Source organism: Mugil cephalus, chromosome 16 (genome assembly GCF_022458985.1).
Source record: "Mugil cephalus isolate CIBA_MC_2020 chromosome 16, CIBA_Mcephalus_1.1, whole genome shotgun sequence".
Taxonomy (NCBI): domain Eukaryota; kingdom Metazoa; phylum Chordata; class Actinopteri; order Mugiliformes; family Mugilidae; genus Mugil; species Mugil cephalus.
In genome coordinates, this window is record NC_061785.1 from 1,663,171 (window position 1) to 1,691,151 (window position 27,981).

Below are 27,981 nucleotides of genomic sequence, written 5' to 3' on the forward strand. Positions count from 1 at the left end.
AAAAACAATAAAAGATCAGTAAAAACAACAGGCCTGTTAACTGTCAAATCAAATCAAATCAAATAAAATCAGACCAATTTATTTAGACTAAGAAAGACTTTAATGATCCACAAGGGAAATTGTTAAGTCACAGCAGCTTAGATGCACATAAAAAACCCATTTAAGAACCGAAAGTAAAAAGACAGACAAAATAACATAAAATAAAAATCAAGTAAACTGGAGTGAAATAAAATAAAAATAGTATACACAAAAATGTACAGCAGTAGCATCGTAACAAATGTAAAAGATATAGAGATGAATATACATAAGAATAATTAAGGTAGTGTGAATGCGCAAAAGCCATCTGTTCCAGAAAGATGAGTTGCTGTAAAGTTGCATAGAGTTTGGGATGAATAACATGATCAAGCGTTAACTATGGTGAATAAATCAAGCTTTATTCACCTTTTGACAAACATAAATTGCATTTATTGCATTTCTACAAATAAATTAAAAGAAGAAGTTAAAATAAAATTATTAAAGTGCCAAATGCAAGATGCATGGTCAGATTAAACTATTTAATTTAGATACAGAAGCTCTTATCCAAGAGTGAAAGACATTTTAAATTTTAAATTAAATTAGCTGTCGTGTTTTGGGTCAGTCCTTTATTTTTAAAGGGAGGGAGTGTTGACGCATGCGTAGTGCTCGTCTGGTCGTCGCTGGGGGAGTGTTGACGCATGCGCAGGGCTCGTCTAGTCGTCGCTCTGCTCAGACTCTTGGAGAGATTTTTCTCTCCGCTTCTGTGCGTCCAATCACGGCGTCCAATCTACGGCTCTCCGAGGCCGGGAACAGTCCAACTGGATCCGTCCGACGGCTGGGAGGGGGGGCCGGCTCTTCACCGAGAAGCGACCTGCGGATGTTTTTTGTCTCCGAGCGTGGGACCTGGAAACCCGGGCCCGCAGCGGGAGCAGGGAGGAGGAGGCCCCGAGGCCTCCTGGTTCTGACCCAGAAAACGGCAACCACGGCCGGGCTTCCTGTCAACTGCCAGGCCGGCTAGCATCTAGCCACACCGGAGCCCGCAGGGACTCAACCGAGTGGGACGGAAAATTGGAGCCATTTCCCTCCGTCAGGATTTATTTTATTTTCTCTATTGTGACTCATCAGGATATTTTTTCTGCATTATTATTTTTTTTTTAAGTCGGGACCCTCTGGAGATCGAGGGGCTAGCTCCGGGCTAGCCGCTCCAGTTAGCCAGTTAGCTTCCATCCTCTTCAACCAGACAGTGGAGGCTACGGAGAAGCACAGGCGGCCTTTAGGTGCTTTCTTACCCGCTAACACACCTCATCGGAGGACGGGGACACGAACAATGGCTGCCTTAGTCAAGGGGATAGTCAGCAGGAATAAAAGGCGATACCAGGAGGACGGCTTCGACCTGGACCTCACCTGTATCCTTTACTGGGCTAGCACGGAGCGCTTTGCAAAACTCCGTTCAAAAAATTGCCAGTTTAAGGAGGCTGTGTGTACCTGCAGGCTGGCTGCTCACGTCGAAACTAACACGTTAAACGGATGAACACGCTCCTCGTGTGGGCGCAGGTTGTTGATAATCAATCTTTACCGCGTCAATTACCGTATATAACAGCTGGCTACATGTGTGTTGACATGTCGGATAGTTGGCCTTAAATTTGCTGTTTTCTCCACGGAGTCTGGTGCGCTGTGTTCAGAGAGGTTTGAAAGGGTCTGGTTGAAGTTGGCAGATGTTTCTCTTAAGTTTGTTGATGATATTTCTTATTTAGCAGCAGGTACATGTGTTGCCCAGATCTGTGATACGTTTAGAGCATGTTACGAGTATTATTATGGGCTGCAGGTGCTGACAGGTTAACATATTTTCATTTAGATTCATTTAAAGACAAAGCAGGGTGGTTTTAAAATCAGAGATGCATCCAAAGTTTAATCCTGAATATTACATATACGTGGGTATTTAAAGATCGCTGGTGGTTGATTTCATGGTACATTGCTGCAACATGGGAAACATTTTTGTGTGTGAAGCTGTGACAGCATTTTGATTTGAAAAAGACACTAGAATCTAAAACATGAGCTCAAACCTCAACACAGTGTCAGTTTTCGTTGATAGTCTCAAGCTCCAGTGGTCGGATCTGTCTTTGATTCAGATCCGCGGTCGTACAATAACTTTTAAGATTCAAGAAGTTTAGGAAACAACGGCCTTGTCTCAAGAAGCTGCTTCATTATCTATGTGTTTCAAATGACAGAAAAGTAATTTGCAGTTGTTTTGTTTTGTCAGATTTGTATGTCTGGTGCAGCTGTAAACTGATTTGTCTTGTCTTTATCTCAGTAAAGTGATGCTCTCTAGTTGTTTATATGAAGCAAGAGATCTGGATACTGATGAGGAAAATAATCTCTTCCTCATCTTTAGTCATAACGTTTTGAATGAAGGTAAAATCCCGTGTCCAGGTGTTTTCGTCCTGATCGTATCCCTCAGACATTTATCCGAACATCATAGCGATGGGTTTCCCTGCTGAGCGCCTGGAGGGAGTCTATAGAAACAACATCGATGACGTTGTTCGGTAAGAACTGTCAGATTCTTTCTTCACCTCGTCCGTGCTTCATTTAAAGCCGAGTACACTCCAAAGTTTAGTGTCTGTAATTTATTTATGTGAAGCAGCTAAAATCAGAATCACTGGTCGCCCTCCATGAACCAGATTTAGGACTCATAGAAAATACATTCATTAATTACGAAACAACAACAGATCTCCACTCAGCAGGTGGCGCCGTTGTAAAGAACAAGAGGCCACATCCTTTCAGTCGCTCTTATACAGTTTGTTAGGGTTTTTTCTTGGAAATAAAAGACAGACCTGCAGCTCGGTGTAGTGTCTCTGGCTTTCTCCATCTTGATTAACACCAAGCTAATTAACATTACGTTATTATGACCAGTCAATCAAAGCAGCCCCACCCCTTTTAATTATTCATTGCTCACTTTTAGCCTTGAAATAATCTAAGCAGGTGAGTTCTAAGGGAAAAAATAATCACAAATGGTGAAATAATCTCTAGGGATCAGAACTGTTATCGTAGGAGGCTGGAAACGTGCCTCTAGTGGACGTTAGAAGAACTGCGGCATTTTGTGGTTCTTCCAAACTAGCTTCACTTTCTGACCCTGGCAGTGCCTTATATGTCATGATATTTACATCATATTTTTTTTTAGATAGCCTGCAGCAGCTACAGCAGAAATTACATTTTTTTTAAAAAGATAGTTTATTAAATGTAAACGTTCTCCTAAGTTACTTGTTCTTCTTTGCACTAATGGCCAATGTTTGGAGTTATTGTTACTTATAAGTTATTATTCTGTTGTGTTACTGGTCCGGCCCACTTCAGATGGCCCACTTCCATCCTTCCTTCCTCCTTCCTTCCTTCCTTCCTTGAGAATTAGTTTTTTTTTTTTTTTTTAAAGGTTAGTGTATTAAATGTAAACATTCTTCCTATTAACTTGTTATTCTTCGCACTAAAACAAATGGAAAAAACTCCAGACTTGTCGTTATTCATAGTTTATTTTTCTGTTGTGTTACTGGTCCGAACCACTTGAGGTCAAATTGGGCTGAATATTGCCCCCAAACTGAAACTAAGACTATGCTCTTAACTAATAACATGCACATACTCATTTCTCCTTTCATTGCGCTGCTGACGAAGAGAAAAATATATATTAGATGATATGATTTCCAATCACAGGAGGCAAATAGACACACGGTTGCTTCAAGTTGCTTCGATAACGTTCAGTATGAGGAAAATTATTATTTAAATGTTCTTTAGTCAGTGGTTCCATATGTTCGCACTATGAGCCTCGTTAATCATTGTATCTGCTTCATTCTTCATTTACACTGAAAAGCTACTTTGTTTTCTGCTTTTCTCCCAGATTTTTAGATTCAAAGCACAAGAATCACTACAAGATCTACAACCTGTAAGTCGTGGCTGGTTCTTCTTCAACTTGTCCCAGTCTACGTTTGTTGAGTGAACAGGAGGAACTTAAACTTAAATTTAAATTTGTCGCCCTCTCTGCCCACAGGTGTGCAGAACGACATTACGACGCTTCGAAGTTCAACTGTCAAGGTGAAAAGCTCAACGACTCTGTTACAATCCTAAAAAAAACATGTCTGCCACGGTTGTCAACAGCAACTGTCAGTCATCACGGTGTCATGTCCTGTTTTTATGGTCAAATAACTAAACTTCTCAGGAAAAAAAACAAGTTCTTGAACATACATCAGGCCCCTCCTCCCTCGACATGGAATGGGCGGGGCTTAGGTATTACCTGTACTGCGGCCTCCAGCCACCAGGGGGAGAACCGCAAACTTTAGAGGAGCTTTCCATGGCGTCCACTTTACTTACAGTCTATCGCTGAGACGTTTTTCCTTGTGGTTCTATTTCTTCTACTGCATATTCTCCCACTGGTTGTTCTTTTCTAGTTCCTCTCTTTCTTCTTCCTTTCTTCTTCTTCTGGTTCCACTTCTCATAGTTTCTATTTTTCCTTTCTTATTGTTCTTGTGGTTGTATTTCTTCTTCTGTTTCTTTATCTTCTGGTGGTGCTGGTCTTCTTCCTCCACCTATCCTGGGTTCTCTTCTTCCTTTCTTCTTCTTCTTCTTCTTCTATTTCTTCTTCTTGTGGTTCCTCTTTTTCCTTTCTTGTTCATGTTCTCGTGCTTCTATTTCTTCTTCACTTTCCGTCTCTACTTCTTCTCTTTTCTTGTTCTTCTTGTGCCCCTCCTTCTTTTTCTTCTTCTTCTTCTACTGGTTGTTGTTGTTCTGGTTCCTAACCCCCTAACCCTCTGCGTCTCTTTCTTCCTCAGTGGCTCAGTATCCGTTTGAAGACCACAACCCGCCCCAGCTGGAGCTGATAAAGCCGTTCTGCGAGGACCTGGACCAGTGGCTGAGCGAGGACGAGCAGCATGTGGCGGCCATCCACTGCAAGGCCGGGAAAGGACGCACCGGGGTCATGATCTGCGCCTACCTGCTGCACCGGGGCAAGTTCAGGGAAGCTCAGGAGGCGCTGGACTTCTACGGCGAAGTCCGCACCCGAGACAAGAAGGTAACCACCGGCATTTACACAACGCGACCACTACGTGGCGGTGGAAAGCTGGAGGCCATTACACACCACCACAGATTCTCCTCTTCTTCTGCTTCATCTTCTTTTTCAGATTCCTCTTCTGCTACTTTCTCTTGGTTCTTCTTCTACTTGTTGTTGTTGTTGTTGTTATTCTTCTTCTGGTTCCTCTTGTTTGTTCTTCTTTTTATCGATTCCTCTTCTACTAGTTTCTCTTCTTCCTTTCTTCTTCTTGTGGTTTTCTGATACCTCTTCTCCTTGTGCTTGTTGTTGTTGTTGTTGTTCTTCACCTTGTGGTTTCACTTCTCCTAGTTTCTTGTGGTCCCGTTTCTTCTTCTTCATTGCCGTCTGGTTCTTCTTATTCTGATTCTTCTCCTTCCTTCTATTCTTCCTTTTTTCTTGTTTTTCTCATGCTTCCTTTTCTTCATCTTCACCTGCTACTACTTCTTCTATTTCTTCTGGTTCTTCTTCTCCTGGTTTCTCTTCTGCCTTTGTTGTTCTTGTGGTTCTATTTCTTCTTCACCCTCAGTTTTTTCTTCTTCTGATTCTTCTCCTGGTTCCATTTCTTCTTCTTCTTCTTTTTCTACTGGTTATGTTCTTCTACTTCTTCTTCTCCTGGTTCTTCTAGTTGTTCATCTTGTTCTTCTCTGGCTATAACTTGTTCTGCTGTGTTTCTTCTAGGGCGTGACCATCCCCAGTCAGCGGCGTTACGTCGTCTACTACAACTTCCTGCTGAGGAACAAGCTGCAGTACAAACCCGTGGCCCTGCTCTTCCACAAGATGCTGTTTGAAACCATACCCATGTTCACCGCAGGCACCTGCAGTAAGTCCCAGTCCATTTGTAACGTCTTTCAAACGGATGAACTCTGCATCCTCTAAGAAACTCTAAGAGAGAACTCTCTTCCCGTCCAGACCCCCAGTTTGTCGTGTACCAGCTGAAGGTGAAGATTCACACCTCTAACCCCGGCAACACTCGGCGGGAAGATAAACTGATGCTGTTCGAGTTCCCGCAGCCGCTTCCTGTCTGCGGAGACATCAAGGTGGAGTTCTTCCACAAGCAAAACAAGATGATGAAAAAGGTGAGGAGGCAAAACCTCGTTGACCGTGTAGGTTCTTCTTCTTTGGTACCTCCTCTTGAATAAGGGCTCTCGGTTTTCGTCTTCATGGTTTCCAGAGAACTCCACTCATCTCGGGTTAGTTAGGACATTGTGTTCGTTTTGGGTAAAATGTGTCGGGTTCCTTCATTACAACTTTCAGTCCTTTCAGTCTATGGTCTCAGTGGTTCTAACGTCCCTCTCTGACGTTAGATGCCCTATAGTTGGTCCCCTGTAGCTTCCTAAAGTCTGTCCTAGTCTTCTTCTAGAGTCGACCGGACTCAGTCCAATGAATCTTTCTGTTTTAATGAGTTAATGTAGTGTGGAGAGGGGAACTCGTACTGGTTCCACTTCTTCGTCTCTGATCTCATTCCAAAGTCTTCTGTTTTATGATGAATGTTTACCTGGAGAAAAAGCAAATTTCATCAAACTGCCTTCAAACCTGTTGTGAGCTGAACTTTAGATGAGGACAGGAGTCTGAATCTTTCCACATCAGAGGTGTTTACGTTCTTTGATCAGAGGTGTAGATCAAGAAAAAGAGACATTCGTCCTCCAGGATGTGGGATAGATTAAAGGATTATCTATCTGTCTATAAGTCCTGAACCAGTCTCCTCAACCTCTTTTTTTTCCTCCAGGAAAAAATGTTTCACTTTTGGGTGAACACCTATTTCATACCTGGGCCGGAGGAGATCCCTGATAAGTTGGAGAACGGTAGTGCCGGGACGCTTCGGGAACCGGCCGACAGGACGCAGCAGAACCTGGCGATGATGACGACGACGACGACCATGATGATGACGGGAGGTGAAACCAACGACAGGGACTACCTGGTGCTCACCCTGACCAAGAACGACCTAGACAAGGCCAATAAGGACAAGGCCAACAAGAACTTCTCCCCAAACTTCAAGGTACAACCTGCCTCCTGGTTTCAGCTTCATTTTATCAGAATAAAGAGACATTTCACTAACAACAGGGATACCTTCCTTCCTTCCTTCCCTCCTTCCTTCCTTATTATTCACAGGGTTCCTGCAGGTCAGAACTAGTGAAATTTAAGACTATTGTTAAAACCATTAAAAGGTTAGATTTACAACCTACACCAAGTACGAAAACAAGGAAAATCAAAGACCCGGAATTAATTTCAAAATAACATTTATTGTCATTCCAAACCAGGCTGAACTCTCGACTCCACTTCCACGTCTCATTTGTATTTCTGTTTCTCTGTAGTTTTTTTAAATAATAATTAAATTTCCTAAAGAACTACACGGGTCTAACTGTGAGTTCCACCAACAATAAGCCAATGAGGAGGTAAATGGACGTAAGTCATGTTCCTATACATACATCACTCCATAAAAATCACCTGGACATTCACTGTGGACTGAAGGTGGACGCCTCAATTGCTGCGTTTCTATTCCCCCTAGAAAAACTGGTGATGGAAACGCCTCCAGTTCTAAAAACCTCTCAAATATCTAAAGCTTTCACTTACTTTTCAGGCGTGTCAGTATAAACATTTATCTCAAAAGTGCAATGGAAAAACTTGGTTTTGGCATTTCCCCATCACCAGTCATGTGACCAGTGTGAGAAAGTGACGAGAATTATGGGATGTCACCAGACGAGACTTTACCGGAGTTACAGCTCATTCTCAAAACATTTATGAATGGAAACGCATACGAATCTCAAAAATATCTCTTTTATTTTGAAAAACTGTAATGGAAACGTGGCTACTTTCCTTTTGCACCTGAATGTGTGTACGACAGGTGTCAGATATGTGGCCAGAAGTGACGACCACAGGCTCTAATCTGGCCTATGGTGGGATGAATTATTATTATTTATTCAGAGAAGTGGAGAGAACGCAGCGCTGCCACCCAGAACTAGACATGAGCCCAAATTACACAGATTTTACTTCTAAATGCTCCTGATTTACTTGTTCTTCTTTGCACTGAAACAAACGGAAATAATCTGGAGTTGTCGTTACTTGCAGGTTATTATACTGTTTCCTGCTGGTGAAGTCCACTTGAAATCAAACTGGGCTGAATGAGATTGACCCCCCTGGTTTATAGTGTGTTTAATATATAATGTGTCACTACCCATTACCAGCTTTGTGACTTTCAATTATTTTCTACATGTATTTCCCGGTTGGTTTACAGCTGAGCTTTTCCGCCCGGTCTTATGTCGCTGTTGCCTTTAGTTTTCCCTGAGAGGTTTCTGAATGTGAACTTTGGTTCCAGGTGAAGCTGTATTTCACTAAGACGGTGGAGGAAGGAGCGAACTGCGACGCCAGCAGCACGTCGGCCTCGGTCACGCCAGACGTCAGCGACAACGAACCGGATCACTACCGCTACTCCGACACGACGGACTCGGACCCTGAGAACGAGCCCTTCGAAGAGGACCACCACAATCAGATCACAAAAGTCTGACACACACAAAAACAAACAAACACACACACACACACACACACACACACACACACACACGGCTATACTATATATACATAGTATGTAAACACACTCATGACCCTCAAACCAAGACTCGTGTGGTGGTTATCTAATGGGGGAATATAACCGATGGACCAGAACTGATCCGTGGGACTCTGGATTCAAAGAGCTCTGATCAGAAATCAAACCCCCCTCCCCACTCCCACCACTCCCCAGTCTTCTTCTCAGTGCACAGCTGGACAATCACATGACCTGGCGGTTTGGAGGTAAGGGGAGGGGAAGGGGGGGGTGTAAATGTGTTGGGGGGGGGGGCTGGGGCCAGGGGAATGAATGGCGAACGGACAATAAGACAGATGAATGGAGAGGCAGGAGATATAAAAGTTTAAAGGAGTAAAACTTGAATATAAACAAACTGAAAGACAAGTAGACTTCTTTAGTGACTACACCAAGATGTTTGTTGGAGAAATCCTCTCGATCCCCCACATTTCCTTTCCTTCCTTTACTTTCTTCTTTCCTGACAGGTTTTTAGGAAACTTTATGCAGACCAATCTTGATTTTCATCTCTGCCCACTTCGGTTTTGTGAATCTGTACCGTTGACTCTTCTCTTTGTGCGCTAAAGTCCAACGTTTCCAGCTCAAACCCACACGATTAATCATCTTTTAAACTGATCACGCTTGATGTCCAATCTGATTCAATTGAAGTTTGGCTTAATAGCTGATTTGTTGGCGTCATCTGAATTAAACTTAATCACATTTCAGCATTTAAAACAAAGACTGGACTTCACACTGTGTGGTTGGGATTGGTTTGAAAAGACCACACCGTTTAATTTAGGTTTCATGAATCAGAACTCTCGTCTTCAAAAATCCTACTGACTAAAAAAAAAAAAGTGGATCAATCCATCTGAGCCATTTCAAGATGTTTAGTAACAGAAATCTGGTCATTAGCAGACTCCTGTGAGTTTCATGTGGACTCCACCCACAGAAAAACATAAATTGATGGTTAAGTTTCTCTCACTTTTTCCCCCCTTATATCTCAAAACAAGATCACTCCTCACCAAAGAACCGTTGGACCTCTGAAACCATCTCATTTGTTTCACCTGTCTAGACCCAGTTTGGACTCGTCCTAGCTGGACTGGTTTTGGTTTGGGACTTAAAAAGCAGCACACAAAGAGAACGGACAACCTGTTGTATGAATGCGATAACGACGATGAGAAACTTTCACAATCTACTGCAGATTTCTGTCAATCATCTACTGCTGAAAACCTACCGTACAAGCTTCCTGTGAACAAATGCTATTACTGCTTTTCTGTCCGTCTCTCTCTCTTTGTCCTGTCCGGTTTTGCACAGAAGGATTGTCTTCAGCCCTTCAATCAGCTTCTACAGTTACAGGAAACATATTTTTTTGTTGTACTCTGGACTTATATCCATCATTAAGCTAAACAACAAACAAGCTACACACAGTATAACCATTCCTTCTGCCAGGTTTGCTTTTAAGCTATTCACCTATGTAGGCTAACGCCCTCGACACAGACTGAAGCAGAAATCACTGACTCCAGAGCGTTTGGTTTTCATGTGCCTGGGACGCTGGGCAGGTTGCACTTTATAAAGGACACTTCACTGAATCTCGTTGGCCTTGTAAATACTCCTGGGCGGCCCATCCAAAAACCCATTTGGCTGATGTTGTGCTGGTTTCTGTCTAGTTGAAAGATGCAGTCCTTTCATTTAAAGCTGCCTTTGTGAGGGATGAGCTTGGAGTTTCCCAACCTTGAGGCCAGTACCCAACAGTTTTATGGATATTTGGTGAAAAATAAAACATCCTTTTAGAGCCTCTTGCAAATGGAAATCTGAATTTTGGTTGACATCTGGGTCAAGAGAGGTCCACAAGAAAAAGGTTGAGAAACGTTGTTCCAAGCTCCCAGACGTGATTTGATGACCACATCTGGTCCTTACGCTCACAAGGACCGGCCTCTGTGGGTCTTTGGTTTCTGACTTCCTTCTGATTTCAAAGAGGGCGATGCTCTATAATCATTACTCTGTCCATAGACTATTAATCGTTTTACTCACAACTACTTCTTGGAGATGTTTAAGCACTTGACATTCTTGCAAACTGTACCTTTAATACCAAGGATGATGGTTTGAGGATCACGTTAGCATCACCGCAGGTTCGAGGCTATTCCGTCTGGTCTTCACGGCAAAAAAATGTTAGAGATGTTCCAATCAGCTTTTTGTTAATGGAGTAGAGCATCGGCCGTCCGAGTAAGGCAGTTTAAACCAGGCTGTGCTATTACTGGTCTAATCTAGATACCCCTCTTGAATATGTGTCACATTGATCGGAGCATCTCTACTGATCATTTAAAGGACCATCTACCAGACTGGTGCGTGAGTAGACATTTTAGTCCCGATGCCTGATTTCCGTCCTAACATTTGGTGCTACTACCTGTCATGGGCTCTGTTGTTGCTGTTGATCGTGGTAGGTGCGGTTTTAAGATCCTGGATTGAGTCTTAAAGTCCCTGTTGTCAAACCTGTCGCCATGTCAAGAGTCTGATCACACAGGAGGCACCCCGAAAATGAGATTCCGTTCGGAAATTAAGATGAGTCAAAACTCAAGGAGTCGCCGAGACATGATAGGATGCAGAAAAGTCAGTGGTGATAATATCAAGGATGTTTAGTTGCTCTCACGATATTCCTGTTTCCCCAACCCCAACCTGAAGCCGTGGTGAAGATGACCAGGAACCATTGGCAAATACTTAATCCAGTGGTCTGATTCCTTGCAGAGCTACCAGCGAGAGTCATTCCTGGAAGTGGTACCCTGGATTCAGACCTCTGAATTGCTACAAACATCTCAAACTAGTTTAACGTGGTGTTGGCCTCATTCAAATGGGTTTAAATAGGACTCTCTGTGGGTAAAACCCCATCAGAAACTTGCTTGAATTAGCTGCATCACCTTCTGGCAGAAAAGAGTCAGGCAAGTTTCTGAAAGTTCCCTTTTTAAACCTCAACCTCCCTCCGGTCCCTTAGAACCGAAGAAGCTACTCGGATGAAACGACTTCTCTAAACTCTACAAGTTCAATTGCCTTTTTTTTTTTTCAACACCTTTTGGATAAACCATGACCTGGATGACTTGCGAACCTTCACAGACATGTTGGCCTCATTCATGCCTGGTTTGGAAATCTGAGCTTTTTATTTAAGATTGAGAAAGAAATTCCTTCTTCTTGTACGGAAAGAGATCCCGAGACAAATACCGTCTCTGAAAAGTTTGAATAAGGTGCGGATTTGCGTCCTGTGTGATCACAACCTTGAGTAGCACTCAGACTCGACTAAAGTAGCCTCACGCTAACAGGAAGCTGGTGCGTCGTGTTGAGTTTTAGGTGCTAAGCTAGCCAGGGCCGGTGTCAGCCCTGTCGCCTACTCGTGGTGCTCTCTACCAGCAGCGAGCGTTCGTCCAGTGCTTAATCTAATTCGTTTTATAGAAACTCTTCATGTCTCGAGTCCTGTTAGGTGCTGTCAGACCTTCCCTCACGTCCTGTCGCCAACTCGTTTCAGACGCGACCAGCATGTAGAGGCACGTACCACAAAACTGCAACAATCTGGACCAGTTCGAGTGATAGTGGCGACTCTTTTATCAAGACAAAAAGGAATAGGTAGGATTTTTTAAATGTATTCTTCAGAGGTGTCATCTGGCAGATGTTGTTTAAAAGGTGTAGACGTGACTTTACCTCTTTGATAAAAGAATCTCCACTATTCAGGTTATTCTCAACCTTCTTTGAGGCTTAGATTCGGATTGTAAGGGTGGTTCCACGGGGCCACGATCCCAAAATGACCAGACTTACATCGAGGAACCTACAGCCAAACTTAACTCTAAATCTGACTTTTTATTTTATTACCTTTTTATCACAAAACAAATGCAGATGCATCAAGACTGTTGTGGTGCTTCCTGGTGACGTGCTGGTCCGTCCTCAACGAGTTTCAGGTTTCAGGTTTGAGGCCCGGTAGGTGCTCGTCCTCATCTCTTGACGGTTTCTTATTTTGTTGGCCGTGTTATAGCTGTTGGTTGTTGACAACAAGTCCCCGATCAAGTGTCAAATCCATCTGAAAACACTTGAACGGAACCAGGAAGAGCCGACTCTTGACTAAGTTTCTTGGGTTCCTGCAGGGATCCGATGTAAAGGAGCCCTGAACTTTATGCCCCACGCTCTGAATCACTTTTAAACCGTCAACAGTTTCCCAGCCAGAGGAAGGAATCCTCTCAAACTCCCGTGGTTCCTCCAGCCGGAAAAGCTTCACCGTCGGTTCCTCCCGACCAAACAGTGCTTCTTCAGCTCTCTTCTGTTTACATTTCATCACCAAACCTGCCAAAATGAAGCTCGGACTCTTTTATTTTTGTAATTTTTAACATTTGCTCAGTTTTGTTTTGTCAGTTTTGGAGTCGTTCTTTCTTCTTTTGGCCTCGAGGTGCAAGCGCATCACTCCTCCGTCCAACAAATCTGTTCTTCTTCACCAGAATAATGGATTTTTTTTTTTTTTTTTTTATAACCCAACGTATCAGCGTTTTATTCTTTCAAACTGTCGTTTTTTTTGTAGCTTTTTCTTGTTGTGGACGCGAGGCAGATTGGTCGGACGGAGACGTGTTGCGATCGCACCTTCACTTGAACAACAACAGTTTTCTGCTGCTCAGTCGTTGTTTGTCAGAGTCGTGTACACCAACCACATCTGGAAGACAACATTTAATCAGAACATCTGGAAAACGTTAGCAGCTACGCGTTAGCAATTTAATGCTGTTTTAAAACTGTGTAAAGGTTAAAAAAAACAAAAAAAAACATTATCTCGTGGCTATTTAAAGCTAACACTAACGTCATTTAGCTCTTCATCTCTACTAAGGACACAGATGCTAATGTTAGCATGAACTAACATCCAACCACACATCCAACCAATACTCAACCACACATCCAACAACATCCAACCAACATCCATCCTCACAAAAACACTAACGTTGTTTGGCCCTTCATCTCTGCTAAGGACACACTGATGCTAACGTTAGCATAGACTCAGCTTCCTGTTCTTGGGAGGTAATGTCAGTTAAAACGTAGCTGGACATGCAAACATCAGCGATACTGTTGCTAAGCTGTGATTGGACGACACCCGCTTGTGGGCGGGGTTTATGCAGAGTTACCTTCCTGTTGCTGGTTTTTGTACTCGACTCCTTTGGTCTCAGTTTTAGATGCAGAAACTAGTTTTTATTTTATCAGGCTTTCATTCGGTTTCCACTCCGTGAACAAATAAAAAGAAAACGTCACCACCATGGAAACATGTCAGCCCCCCCTCCCCATATGCCCTCCCCCAGTTCTTTTACTCTTTCCCTCCTTGTTTTATAATGAAATACAGACACTGTAAAGGTGAATAAACTATTTATAAACAGTTCCTGTTGGTCGTGGGATCATTTAACGCACTTGTGGACTGATTGTTTAGTTAAACTGAGACGACTGCACGGTCTCATGGTGGCCTGATGGAGGCGCTGTAGACAGAGCCGGTCCGCCCATGTTTTAAGACTTCAGTTTGTTCATGCATTCTTTACACTGACCACTTCATTAGGTACAGACAGCCTGACCCTAAATCCAGTCTCTCTGTTTTCAGCTTTAGTTTAAAATAACAGAGACGAAGGACAGATTAATGGACACGTGGGAGGACAAAGATGGGACAGACTGGAGGACAGGTGTCTTCCACTGGTTCCGATTAAATCAGAAACTTCTGATGTTTGATCCACAAAAGCTTTTAAATTTATTCAAGGATGAAAGAAAATGTAATTTAATTGAATGAATCAATTAGAAAGTGTTAACGACGCTTCGTTAGTGACTCTTCGTTATCCCAGCGAGGCCTTCAGCGCACTGAGCACGCTCAGAGCAGACTCCACGCAGCCATCAAAGTTGGAATGGCTGAAGGCGTCTCCGCCGAAGACGAGCAGCGGCTGCTGGAGGACGGTCATGTGACCTGGACAGTCTGGAACCGATGTCTGCACCTGTGTGACGGGGACGGGGGGGAACTTAAACACTGAACGGGGTTTCATTAGGTGGATTTAGGCTCAGGTGGAGCTGGACTCACCTGAGAGTACCTCCACTTCTGGAACTTGATGCTGATTGGCTGAGGAAGACCAGGAAGTAGCCTGTCCAGCTCCTGGAGGACGAGAGGTTGGACGTCCTCCTTGTCCCGCTCCAGGTGCTCCAGGCCGAACGGGACGCTGGTGTGGACGACGAGGGACGGACCAACACCGGGGGCGTCTGAACAGAGACAGAGGACAGACAGGTGAACTGAGACAGGGTCTGACTGGAGGACGGACCGGAGGATGGACCGGAGGACACACCTGCGTGTCTCTTCCTGTTGTCCACGGCGATGTAGCGGATGCAGCGGCTGTCGTTGACGTACTTCGCCGCCCATGAAAAACTGAAGACGACGTCTGGAGAATAGAAGAGAGCAACGGCAAAACGAGACGAGTAGAGGACGGTGTCCAACTGATGTCTCTGTTGGACGGACAGCACTGAGGGACGGAGGACAGACAGGAGAGGGGGAGGAAGATGTCACTGTGTTATTATTACCTGTATAACACACACAGCTAATAATAACCCACATGGGAGGTGGGTGGTGTCCCCCGTCAGCCAATCAGAAGAGCTGACGGTGACATCATCATCTAGAGACACACACTCATATCTCTGTGAGGACAAAACGACTTAGACACACACATCTTTTCACTCTGAGGTTCAGACTTGTATTTATTTGTCTAAACGGATGAATGATGAAGTGACTCTGTAGAATAAATAAAGTGAATAAATGTTTTTAAGGAGACGGTTTCTCTCCTCCTGGCTGCTGCTGCCCCCAAGTGGTGGAACAACGCTACTGACTCAGTCTATTCAGGTGATCATTTCTACTAGTGGTGGAATTAATTAAACAAAGAAAGAAAATAATGAAGAAGGAATAAAAGGAACAAAAGAAAGAATAAAGGAAGGACTCAAGAGACGAAATATTAATGGTGTGGACGGGGTCAAAGTGTCTCACATTGTCCCAGGTCTCCTTGTAACTGCAGGATCTGAGGGACCGGCATCGTCAGGACGACGGCGTCAAACGTCTCGCTGCCTCCCTCCTTTCTCTCCACCACCCACGATGCACCTCTTCGGTACAAACCCGTCATGTGATGCTCCAGCTGCAAATCAGCTCCTGAGAAACAGAGACGACAACGTTTGTCAAAGACTGGAGAGAAGGAAGGGAAGGAAGTTTAGGTCAGCCTGAAGGAGGCGGAGCCTGATTTTCAGGTAGTCCTTCACCTGACTGAGACAGGAAGTGTTTGACCAGACTGGACACTCCCAGTGGAGTCACATAGTTCTCGCTGTCCTCCTTGTGTTTTAGACCTTCGATTGGACAGTCGAGAGGCTGCAGGATGCCGGCAGACAAGAGCTCTGAGTAAAAACTACAAAACACACACAGGTGAGATGAAGAAACTACAAAACACAGACACAGGTGAGATGAAGAAACTACAAAACACACACACAGGTGAGATGAAGAAACTACAAAACACACACACACACACAGGTGAGATGAAGAAACTACAAAACACACACACACACACAGGTGAGATGAAGAAACTACAAAACACACACGCACAGGTGAGATGAAGAAACTACAAAACACACACGCAGGTGAGATGAAGAAACTACAAAACACACACACACACACAGGTGAGATGAAGAAACTACAAAACACACACACACACAGGTGAGATGAAGAAACTACAAAACACACACACACACACACAGGTGAGATGAAGAAACTACAAAACACACACACACACAGGTGAGATGAAGAAACTACAAAACACAGACATACGCACAGGTGAGATGAAGAAACTACAAAACAGACACACGCACAGGTGAGTCGTACCTGTGGTGGGACCGGGCGTAGGTGGGCGTGGCCGTGATGTACTGAGCTCCCAGATCAGCTGAGTGAGACGAGGCATCGGGGGAACGACTGGTGGACATCCTGCCTCCTGAGACATTCACATCAAATCTCTGTTAGTGGACACACACCAAACTCCATTTAAAAAATGTTTTAATCACAACATCAAAATCACATTTAAAGAAAGAAGGAAGGATGTTAGGGGTTCTTGGAAGGAAGTCCTGAAGGAAAGGGAGGAATGAAAGGAAGAAAGGATAGAAGGGGGATGGAAGGAAGGAATGACGGATGATTTAATACATTTTCCAGCTCTGTCTGCAGTTCGTATGAAAAAAAACTAGATTAAAATCGAGCCGAATTGAAGAGCAGAATATTCTTATTTGAAACTCGTCCTTGTTTCAGTGGTGGAGTGGGTGCGTGTGGTTTTATATGAACGGGAACGTTAAATTGCAAGATTTGAGAATGGAGTTCTGGTCGTAACTCACCTACTCCCCGGGCTTTGTCCCACACCACTATCTGAACTTTATTCTGCAGTTCTCTCCTCAGCAGACATGCGCACAAGCTCCCCGTCAGGCCCGCTCCCACTATCAATACCCGGGACATTTTAGCACGGAACCGGGTTCGGGTCGGACACACACACCGGTTCTAGACGGTCCCAGTCCTGGTCCCGGTCCGGTGGAGGAGCAGAAGTCAAACACGCCTCCCGTGTTATAAAATGGAAAAATACAGGTGGACGACAAAAAACTATCCCGAGGTTACAGGAAACGGATAAACGTGCACTTCCGGGTACAGTTTTCTAATAATAATTATAATTTGACCCATTCAATAAACAAAGCCTCCTCGTGTCACTAGATAAAGGCAACGTTAACATCAACAACCACAAAGAATAAAATGATTAAAACAAAATAAAATAAAATAAAAAATTATATACAGGTGGTCAAAAAAACTATTCCGGGATTAAAGGAAATCGGACAGTTTTCTAAATAATAACAGTTTTCTAAATAATAATATTAAAAACGGATATAAAGTGCGGATTTATCCTGTGTTTTTTTTATTATTATTGGCAAAAATGAAATCAATTGAAATATAATATAAATATAAATATCAGTCCAGTAAAATATAAAATGTACTTTGCCACATTAGAGTGTACATTTCCTTTTTATGTTCATATATAAATCTATATATAGATATATATGTCTCCATATAGATTCTCTCTGTACATGAAAAACACCCTGAGTGGAAAGAAAGATAAAATAAAATGAGAGAAGATTGAAATAAAATATATATGATCTGTTATAACGCCTATTAACTCCATTATTAACCACTGCATCTCTGGTTTACTACTTATTAGTACTTAATTACTTCAAAGTGTCTACAAATTCATGGAAAAACACGACCATGCAAATAAATAAAGAGAGAGGGATTCGACCATAAAACCTTGTGATCGATCGTATGAAAATCCATCAGCTGATAGCTCAAAAGAAAAGTCCAAGACACTCCTCTGGCTCGAAAAAGTATTTTTAAAAAGCCTCTATTAAGATGACTATTTCATAACAGCCTTATGCCTCTCTGATCTGGCCAATCAGAGAGAGGCTTTCCTGTGACGTCACTCTCGCGTTCTTCCGGGTTAGAAAAGAAGAGAGGGACGGGGTCAGCTGAGCAGAGAGAGGTTCAGCAGGCTGGAGGTGAGTGGTTTCTCCTTTTACCTCCCGGTGTTACCGATTCATCTGCTGATTATTAACTCTTTATTACTACTTTTTAATAATTAGTTACTTAAAACTATAAACTGTCTACAACAGGCTGCAGTGCACTGTCAAAGTAGTTTATGCGATTTTCTACAATTCACGTATTTATTTATTTGATGGGAACAGTGGACATTAATAAGCATCTATTCATGCAGCAATAGACGTAAATATGACGGATTATAGCAACAGTGCTAATAAGCATTCTCAGTCTCTAGGCAGGTAACACAAGAACATGATGAGTGCTAGTACATACATTCAATGGATAAGACATAGAACAGGACAATAGATCCAATCAGAGCACATCACAAGACAGGACATCGCTAAGGAGATAAAAGTCAGTGGTTACAGGACTGGTTTGATTCCTCGGTTTGAGGTTTGTAATGTGGGACACAGAGGAGAACATTTTGTCCAAAGGCTGTTTTTGCTTTTTTTACGATGTTACAAAAAACAAAAGAGGCAACATCTAGAACATCTTCATCCAACACGAAGTCAGTTTTTATTTCACCACAGAAGAAGAAACACATTTTATTAATCTCTCTCTCTCTTTCTCTCTCTCTCTCTCTCCATATTTGTGTGTCAGATCATGTTGTGTGCGTCGGTTTGTGTGTTGCTTCTCTCCTTCTCCTTTGTCCACAGCAGCTTTTCCACCAGTGGTCAGCGGCGCTATGATAAACTACACCAGAGGCTGGACCCTGAAGTACACATGAACATTGTGAGTTCACACCATAGACTGTATATAAATATGGACGCCACGTCTCCACTTCTTGTCATTGGTTGAACTGATGCTATTTTACTGGCGGCACCATCTTGTGAGTTTGTAGCCAGAGTCTGATCAGCATGGTCTGAGGGCAGAGCCATGATATCGATGCCCCGCCCACACTTGCTCTAGACTCACTGGTGTTTTGTTTTGATTAATCCTACGCTCTGCTCCGCCTCCGCCAGCTCCAAGAAAAGGTCGGATTACTATACACTGAACTTATTCTTAAAAGTAGTTTTTACAACTCTCCCGGTCCAGCGGACCTCTTACGGAGCGGTTGGCATGGCAACTGGTGGGTCGTTTTTATGTCACATCCTGTTTCTATAGTGTCAAATAACTAAAACGAAACCCATTAAAAAAAAAAATTAACATTCGTCAACATTTTAAAAACAACCTAAAATGACAGAAACCATACTTGTATTTTAGTGTTTTTAGTTTGACCCAAGTCCCGCCCACTAACATGGAGGGGGTGGAGTTTATGACCTATACTGCAGCCTCCAGCCACCAGGGAGAGCTCGACTAGCTCGTTTAATCCATATTTATTTACAGTCTATGGTTCACACCTTTAAATGAAGTTGAGGCGCAAACATCAACGTTTAAGATCCATGAATGAAGTGGAGATGTGATGTGTAACAGAAAGATGTCGAATGTTTGACTTTGAACATAAATAGTTATTGACTGCAGCAGCAGAGTGTATCAATGTACTCTTGTCGATTTAAAGACAGATTTTATTTTAGTTTAACTACCACAGGGGAAAATCCAGAGCGTTTTATTTCTGCAGAAACTCATCTAATGAAGTTTTCCACAGACACAGATTTGACTCTTTTCTGTGGTCATACTCATTCGACTCCATCTAAACCGGTTTAAACTCCACCTCCCTCCACACGGTGGCTCCTGATAGATCAGCTGGACTCTGACCTACTGACCTCACACTGTTTGCTGAGTACAGATACAGAACAAAAGACTCCCACAAACATCCGGGGCCTTAAACGCATCACCTTCCACTCTCTGATGTAAAGTTAATCAGGAGTTTGTTTATTTATTCCTCCTCCATCTTGTGCTGGATTTTAGGGGTGGAAATCGATTTAAAAAAAAAAAAAAAAGATCTAATCAATCAGAGGCTTTGTAATGATTTTAACTGCATAATAATATTTGCTCCAAAAGGCAACTTCATTTTGGTTTTAAAAGGATTTTAGTGGACGACTGAATCAAATAATAGACTCTGAGGTGAATATTGTAAACTCAAGCTCTTTCAATTCAAAACAGTAGAAATGGAAACTAAGTAAAGGAAAGTCCCATTTTAAGTACTTTTTCAGAACAGGACCGACCGGCGGTTTCTGTGCTCGCTGCATCTCTCACTTGGTTTTAAAAAATAAAGAAACAAACATGCATTTAAATGAAGTAGGAACAAACCAAACACCAAAGCCCCATCATCCTACTGTTTATTTTATGAAAGATAATTCAGTTTTTGTCTTTTTTTGTAAAATTTTTTTTATTAAAATGTAAACATTCTCCTAATTGTCTTGTTCTTGTTTGCACTAAAACAAAAACTTGTTCATGGGATGAATGAAGTACAAAAACTACATAGAAATAAAAGAAAATGCTATTCATAATTATTTATAATTGCAGACTAAAGCCACTATCCAGAGCTAATCAGCAGACATTCATAGGCTGTACACTGTTCCTTTTTAAATGAAGTAAAATGGCAAAAAATGTGCAAAAAATTACACTTTTAAATTTGAGGTTGTTCATAAAATGTTTGGTAGAAGGATATTAATGGATTTTAATGTTCTTATGGCACCAAAACTAAGGAAAACATCCGTAGGTTATTATTCTGTTGTGTTACTGGTCTGGTCCACTAGAGATTAAACTGGGCTGAACGTGGCCCCTGAATTAAAAGGAGTTTAGAGATTTAGATCAAAGCTTCCATCAGGTGTTTTTTTCCTCTGTGTTATTTTCGTTCCGTCCGATGTTTCGTGGCCTCATGTGAAGCTTCTCCGACATGTTTTCCAGACGCAGATCATCCGGCGGTGGGGGTACCCCGCGGAGGAGCACGAGGTTCTGACGGAGGACGGCTACATCCTGACCGTGAACAGGATCCCACGGGGACTCAAACACAGCCCAGGTCAGAGGAAGTCCAGTGGATCCCATCACGAGTCTTCACTTCTTCTTTTTAACCAGTGAACTTTCAGCTACTTTCACTGCTCACGGGTCACATGACCCTTGTTCCCCCGGAGCCCGGCTCTACGTGGTCCTCATCTCAGTCTTTGTTCCCGTTTTGGTTTTAGAGTCAAGGTTAAAAACTAAATACGTTTAAAAAGCAGAACAACGACATCCTGGACACGTCAGTTCACCTAGGAGCCATCTGATCCATGACCTGGGCCACAGAGACCTGGATCAGAGAGACCTGGACCAGAGAGACCTGGACCACAGAGACCTGGACTAGAGAGACCTGGACCAGAGAGACCTGGACCACAGAGACCTGGACTAGAGAGACCTGGACCAGAGACCTGGACCAGAGAGACCTGGACTAGTGTCCACCATGGACACTACTTCCTGGACCAGAGAGACCTGGACCTGAGAGACCTGGACCAGAGAGACCTGGACTAGAGAGACCTGGACTAGAGAGACCTGGACCTGAGACATGGACTAGAGAGACCTGGACCAGAGAGACCTGGACTAGTGTCCACCATGGACACTACTTCCTGGACCAGAAGAAACAACGTTTTGTTACTGGTTTTTAAAACCAGAACTACCCACTGCCCTACTAGTGCACTTCCTTCAGGTTTTAACAGTTCTTGTTGTCCCCCCAGGTCCGAGGCCGGTGGTCTTCCTCCAGCACGGTCTCCTGGCTGCCGGCAGTAACTGGATCACCAACCTGCCCAACTCCAGTCTGGGCTACGTTCTGGCCGACGCCGGCTACGACGTTTGGCTCGGAAACAGCCGAGGAAACACCTGGTCCAGGAAACACAAGACGCTGAGTCCAGACCAGGACCAGTTCTGGAAGTTCAGGTACACCCAGCTCGGTCTAGACTGTAGGACAAGTGGACGCCATGACAGCTCCTCTAAAGTGAAGCCAATGCTCCTGGAGCCTTGGTGGCTGGAGGCTGCTGTATAGGTCACAAGCTCCACCCCCTCTGTGTTCGTGGGCGGGACTTGGACTGAACTAAATCCTGAAATACCTTTTTTTGGATGGATTCTGTTATTTTAGCTGATTTATGTTCAAGTGTAACTAGACGCTACACAAACAGGAAGTGACATGGTGGAGACCACCAGTTGCCATGCCAACCGCTCCATAAAGAGGTCCCATGGGACCGTGAGAGTTTTAAAAACATTTTTAAAAATAAGTTCAGAGTATAATCACTGTATAAACACTCCAGGTAGAGCAGAGCTTAGGATTAATTAAACAGAAACGCCAACAAGCCTGGAGGACATGTGGGCGGGGCATCGTGAGTCTGGAAGAAGTGTGGGCGGGGCATCGTGAGTCTGGAGGAGGTGTGGGCGGGGCATCGTGAGTCTGGAGAATTTGTGGGCGGGGCATCGTGAGTCTGGAGGAGGTGTGGGCGGGGCATCGTGAGTCTGGAGGAAGTGTGGGCGGGGCATTGTGAGTCTGTAGGACGTGTGGGCGGGGCATTGACATCATGGCTCCATTCTCGGACCGTACTAATCAGACTCTGGCTCCAAACTCACAAAATAGCATCTGTTTGGACCAATGAGAGGACGTGGAGATGTGGCGTCCATTGTTTTCTACAGTCTGTTTTTAACGTAGGGAAACGTTAACGTTAGCTCTGTCGCTGCAGTTACGATGAAATGGCCCTGAAAGATCTTCCAGCTGCTGTGGACTACGTCCTGAAGGTGACGGGCCAGGAACAGATCTTCTACATCGGACACTCTCAGGGAACCACGATAGGTAACGCCCACCTTTAGTATGAAACCCAACACCTGGTCTAGCCTGGAAGTCAGACCTGGTGTGGAGTCTCTCTGATTCTGCTCCAGTAAAGACCAGTCAGATTATTTTGGGGGCGGGGCTTAATGTGGTGGACTCTGCTACATTTAAACTTAAAGAGTGAAACTGAAAACTTTCACCTCATGATAGTACCAGGTAAAGGTTGAAGGTTTACTAACATCCATAGAGCTAAGTCTGATTTCATTATTGTTCAGCTAAAGTTTGCTAACATCCACTTCATGAAGATGAAGGTTTAGTTTTTGCTATCCTTTTAGCTTCACCATTAGCATCTGGCTAACCCAGTTGCCTTTTTGTCTATGAACTCATTTAGCTGGAGACCATTGATATCTGATTCTGCTCCAGCAAAGATCTGTCAGACCAATCAGATTATGTGGGCGGGGCTTAATGTGGCAGGATTATTAAAATTCGTACTTAAAATTGCAATTACTGTGGCTTGTGTCTGGCTATGCTATGCTAACTAAGATGCATGACGTCCCTTGTGTGTCTCTGTCTTATTTCCCAGCATTCATAGCGTTCTCCGCGCTGCCGGAGCTAGCCAGTAAGATCAAGCTGTTCTTCGGTTTGGCTCCAGTAGCAACCGTCGCGTTCACCGCCAGCCCCATGACCAAACTCTCCGTCCTGCCAGACTTCCTCATCTGGGTAAAACCTGAACTCCTGCTAACGAGTCACACGACCAATCAGCTCCTATCACGGGACATGACAGCCGCCTGATAAGCTAAGCTAAGCTAGCCTCCTCCTCCTCTGTTAGTGTTGATTTATTTGTGTTTTCGTCGTAGGACCTCTTCGGTAAGCGGGACTTCCTGCCTCAGAGTCACATGATCAAGTGGTTGGCCGAACACATTTGTGCGAAGCAGGTTCTCAGCGAGTTGTGTGGAAACATCTTCTTCATCCTCTGTGGCTTCGACGAGAAAAACCTCAACATGGTTCGTAGCGAGTGCCGAGTTTTTAGCCCATTTTATCTGAATGTTTCGTTAAATGAGCCTCAGTCAGACCCCGGCATTGATCCTGGTCTGGTTTCTAGAGTCCAGGTTAGAGACCAGGCGTGAACAGTGATCTGGTCTCCTTCCTAAGGCGCTAGGTTCAGGTTGCAGTTTCCCCTGGAGGCGTGGGTTCAAATCCCACTTCTGACATTTAGATTTAGACTTTAAGCTTGACTCACCTCCTCATATAACTTAGTTCAAATAGCTAACGTCATAAATAAAGATCTTGTCATCCGTCCATCTTGTTCCTGTATTATTGGACTCTGGACTCACCGTGTGAGTGGTGAGTCACCAAATTTCCAGCTGTGCAATACCACATATTCAGTGTGAACATAGAGCAACAACTCAGAACACAGGTTCACTGATGCTTAATATCAGTGGATGGACGCTCAGATACAGCCGCCGCATGCAGGACATTAATTACTGAAACTAAATAAATTGTTGCCACAGAATCAGATGATCCAGAGCAGATAAATTCATCTCCTGAAACTAATCAGCAGTTTAATCAGTCATGAACGTAGCTCACATCCACTGTGTTTCCTCCAGACCAGGACCCCGGTCTACACAACCCACTGTCCAGCTGGGACTTCTGTCCAGAACATGGTCCACTGGGCCCAGGTAACCTGACCCACATCAACACCCGACACCAACCTTTGCACCACCAACCACCATGTGATATGACATCATGTCACACCACCCACATGATTCTTATTTCAGGTCCATGAATCACAGTTTGTTTTTTTCTGTTTTCCACTCACACCAAAAGTCATCTGAAGGAAATATTTGGTTAACAGCTAAGTGAGCTAACCAGCTAACAGCTAAGTGAGCTAACAGCTAACAAGGTAACAGCTAAGTGAGCTAACAGCTAAGTGAGCTAACAGCTAACAAGGTAACAGCTAAGTGAGCTAACCAGCTAACAGCTAACAAGGTAACAGCTAACAAGGTAACAGCTAACCAGCTAACAGCTAACAAGGTAACAGCTAACAAGGTAACAGCTAACCAGCTAACAAAGTAACAGCTAATACAACAAGGTAACAGCTAACCAGGTAACAGCTGAGTGAGCTAACAGCAGACCAGCTAACAGTTAAGCAGCTAAGCAGATAACCAGGTAACAGCTAACAAGCTAACAGCTAACCAGCTAGGCAGCTTCCTGCCTTCCTTCCTTCCTTCCCTCTTTCTTTCTTTCTTTCTTTCTTTCGTTCTTTCTTTCCTTATTATCTTCCTTTTTTCATTCTTTCCTTCCTTCCAAACACAGAAACAAAATATTTGGTTAAATTAGGGTTAGGGTTAGGGTTATTAAATAAATTATTCGACACAAAGTCAAATACAGTGATGGTTGCCTATTTATGGTATTTATCATTGTGTTGAACAGACGTCGACAGAAAGACTTTTGTTCCTTCAGGTTAAAAATGTTTTTTTTGATTTGCTATCAAATATTTAAACCCTGTTTTTTGGTGGTTGCTGTTTTTTAACCAGGCGGTTCACGGAGGTAAACTCATGGCCTATGACTATGGAGCTGATGGAAACATGAAGCATTACAACCAGGTGAGACAGAACCAGCACCTCAGTCCATGAGCCACGTTTAGATTTGAAGCATTAATCAGACTCCATCTACCTGTCCCTTCAGTCCACGCCCCCCCAGTACCACGTCCCGGACATGAAGGTTCCCACCGTTCTGTATTCAGGGGGACACGATACGCTGGCGGACCCCAAAGACGTGGCCGTCCTTCTCACTCAGGTCAGTCTGAAAAATCAGTTCTATACCTCGTCAGTCTGGTTCACCCTGTAACAGCTCCACTCAAACACTAGGTGGTGCTGCATCATCTTTTTTTTTTACCAGTTGGGTTAATTTTTGTTTCTACTTCCTGCTTGTGTCAGGGAGTGGCGGTTAATTAGAGAAATTACTCGATTAGCGATTTAACTATTTATTACAGTTTCAGTTATTATTCTAACCATAAATTGCAAAAATTACATTTTAAGATTTAGAGAAAATCGAATAAATGTTCTCCTCCTCCACACTAGGGGGCGATACGTGTCTTTTCAGCGGGATAATACCACGTTAATACGGCCCCATTTCCGTTTGACCTATTACGTGATACAATAACCAAGAGTCATTCATGCAGCAGAACAGCATTCAAACAACAACCAGACGGATAATAGTAATTTTTTAAATCTCGTACGTAATGTTCGCGCTACTTCTGGTGCAGATAAGTTGCGCGATATCCTTCAGACGGTTCTTCTAGCGACTCCGTCTACTTTCTTCTTCTTCTGCGACCGGCTTTCTTGGATGTTTTTATTCCGGGGTCACACACCAGCGCATCGGTGGTGGAGCATGCGCACACACGTTATCCGATTGGAAAACTGCGGTTACCGTATACATGCCAGAGAAAATCGAATTCCGATCGCATCATCTGGGCGTCTCAATCTGACAATGAGAACTCTGATCGTCAGAGTAACGTGTTTACATGCACCTAAGTTCTCCTGTTAGAGTCCGATTAAGGCAATAATTTGTTTTTTTCACGTGCATGTAAACGCACTTAGTGAAAAACATCAGCTCAGATGATGCCTTCATGAAAACTCGGAAATGTCATGCATCCGATATCATTGTGTTCACGTTCCAGGTTAACCCAGAGGAGAAAAAAGCAAGTTTGGTGTATTTTCGTATATTTTCACCGTTTGCTGAACATTTGTGCCACAGCTATTTTTTATTTTTCCCCACGCTGTCTTGAATGCAGCATCAACTGCAGCTGAATCTCAACCAAGTTTTCCAAGACCCACCCCCACCCTACTCCTGATTGGCTAGTGATGTTAGTTTGGAGGGAAGCTGTGTTGCTCTCATTCCATTGGTGGATGAACTCGGTGGATGACTGCTCCAACCTGACAATATCCAGTATCAACAAGGCTTTTGTTCTGAATGTGAATGTCTTTTTTTTGATTGCGGTTGAACGCCACATGCTGCAGATCCAACACGGTGCTGGAGATACTTTAATGCATCGTACATGTAGGAGACACAACCAACACTGGTTAAAAACTGGTGAAACAGGTGAAAACTGATGGTGAGCTCAGATCAGACAAGTTTTGGTGCACGCCCCCATGATGGGGCACGGACCCCAGGTTGGGAACCACCGAGTTACTAGAGGTGATGTGATCATACGTTTTCACGCCGGGTTTCTGTGTCTGCAGGTGTCCAACCTGGTCTACCATAAGCACATCGAACACTGGGAACATCTGGACTTCATCTGGGGCCTGGATGCTCCTGAGCAGATGTTTCCCTCCATCCTGAAGCTGCTGAAGGAGCATCGCTAGGAGCTTTATCATGTTTGTTTCATCCAGAAGCACCAGCAGAATGAGTGTTGTTTTAAACTTGAATTTAAACCATTGTTCTTCTTGAACGTCTTCTTAACGCTGTGACTTTAAACCTCAGAGAGAATTAATTAGGAACATGAGAACGAGCCCAAAGATTAGATGAGTAGGAAAAGACGGATGTGCTCATCACTTTCTGTCTTTTCTGAAGTCTGCTGCAGGTTTTTACAGGTTTTTAAAATGTAGAGGGTTGAATGTCACACAGTAGACTTTTAGTATTTTTAACTGCATCCAATGTGCCTGTTTTACACTGTAACTTGTCTTAATTACATTTAGAGACTGAAGTAAAATACTACGACATTTAAACCACGCTGGAACAATGTGTGAACGCTAATATGTTAATTAAGGGCTGAATGTTTATGCATTAACACGAGTTTAAGACGTGACCGTCTCATGAATGTTGAAGCTGTACTGTAAACTCTCTTTTTCTTATCTTTTAACCTGTAATGATGTGATTCATTTTACTTTCCTCTGATAAACTGTTCAGATTTTCACTCTGATTTTTCACCACTGAATAAAAAACTAAATACAGTTTGTTATCAAGCTTTAGGACTCATTTGTTTCTAACAAAACACGTCTCCACCATAGACCATATATAAATATGGACTAAACACGTCTCCTCCATAGACC

The 27,981-nt window shown here is 43.5% G+C and overlaps 3 protein-coding genes across 4 annotated transcripts; 2 read left to right on the forward strand and 1 right to left on the reverse strand.

The window, feature by feature from the left end:
- The first annotated feature begins 678 nt into the window (after window positions 1–678).
- On the forward strand, window positions 679–14,022 carry ptenb (phosphatase and tensin homolog B). Its single transcript, XM_047608409.1, has 9 exons — window positions 679–1,421; window positions 2,474–2,558; window positions 3,899–3,943; window positions 4,049–4,092; window positions 4,827–5,065; window positions 5,762–5,903; window positions 5,993–6,159; window positions 6,810–7,079; window positions 8,397–14,022. The coding sequence occupies exons 1-9, from the start codon at window positions 1,343–1,345 to the stop codon at window positions 8,583–8,585; spliced, it is 1,260 nt and encodes a 419-aa protein (XP_047464365.1). The 5' UTR covers window positions 679–1,342; the 3' UTR covers window positions 8,586–14,022.
- A 333-nt stretch (window positions 14,023–14,355) lies between these two features.
- rnls (renalase, FAD-dependent amine oxidase) lies at window positions 14,356–17,264 on the reverse strand. Of its 2 annotated transcripts, none has more exons than XM_047608410.1 (7): window positions 17,025–17,264; window positions 16,528–16,633; window positions 15,915–16,057; window positions 15,649–15,807; window positions 14,960–15,133; window positions 14,701–14,876; window positions 14,356–14,617 (listed from the first exon to the last, which is right to left on the reverse strand). In XM_047608410.1, exons 1-7 carry the CDS (start codon window positions 17,140–17,142, stop codon window positions 14,462–14,464), a joined length of 1,032 nt encoding a protein of 343 aa, XP_047464366.1. In that variant the 5' UTR covers window positions 17,143–17,264; the 3' UTR covers window positions 14,356–14,461. The 2 variants fall into 2 exon arrangements, with proteins under 2 accessions (XP_047464366.1, XP_047464367.1); XM_047608411.1 differs by having other exon boundaries at window positions 16,528–16,655; window positions 17,025–17,176.
- Window positions 17,265–18,102: 838 nt separating this feature from the next.
- lipf (lipase, gastric) lies at window positions 18,103–27,890 on the forward strand. The gene is made up of 11 exons (XM_047608412.1): window positions 18,103–18,224; window positions 18,865–18,996; window positions 21,055–21,166; window positions 21,855–22,053; window positions 22,842–22,951; window positions 23,511–23,647; window positions 23,785–23,931; window positions 24,535–24,606; window positions 25,465–25,533; window positions 25,616–25,726; window positions 27,172–27,890. Exons 2-11 carry the CDS (start codon window positions 18,868–18,870, stop codon window positions 27,292–27,294), a joined length of 1,209 nt encoding a protein of 402 aa, XP_047464368.1. The 5' UTR covers window positions 18,103–18,224; window positions 18,865–18,867; the 3' UTR covers window positions 27,295–27,890.
- The last annotated feature ends 91 nt before the right edge of the window (window positions 27,891–27,981 follow it).

Bases quoted from the DNA above. Each gene is read 5' to 3' on its own strand.
- lipf (XM_047608412.1), top strand. From the start codon at position 18,868: ATGTTGTGTGCGTCGGTTTGTGTGTTGCTTCTCTCCTTCTCCTTTGTC. The intron at 18,997-21,054 runs GTGAGTTCACAC...CATGTTTTCCAG, and splicing joins CTGAAGTACACATGAACATT to ACGCAGATCATCCGGCGGTG. The intron at 25,534-25,615 runs GTGAGACAGAAC...CTGTCCCTTCAG, and splicing joins ACATGAAGCATTACAACCAG to TCCACGCCCCCCCAGTACCA.
- ptenb (XM_047608409.1), top strand. From the start codon at position 1,343: ATGGCTGCCTTAGTCAAGGGGATAGTCAGCAGGAATAAAAGGCGATAC. The intron at 4,093-4,826 runs GTGAAAAGCTCA...TTTCTTCCTCAG, and splicing joins TTCGAAGTTCAACTGTCAAG to TGGCTCAGTATCCGTTTGAA. The intron at 7,080-8,396 runs GTACAACCTGCC...CTTTGGTTCCAG, and splicing joins ACTTCTCCCCAAACTTCAAG to GTGAAGCTGTATTTCACTAA.
- rnls (XM_047608410.1), bottom strand. From the start codon at position 17,142: ATGTCCCGGGTATTGATAGTGGGAGCGGGCCTGACGGGGAGCTTGTGC. The intron at 15,808-15,914 runs GTGAAGGACTAC...TCTGTTTCTCAG, and splicing joins ACACTTCCTGTCTCAGTCAG to GAGCTGATTTGCAGCTGGAG. The intron at 14,877-14,959 runs GTGTGTCCTCCG...GTCTCTGTTCAG, and splicing joins CAACAGGAAGAGACACGCAG to ACGCCCCCGGTGTTGGTCCG.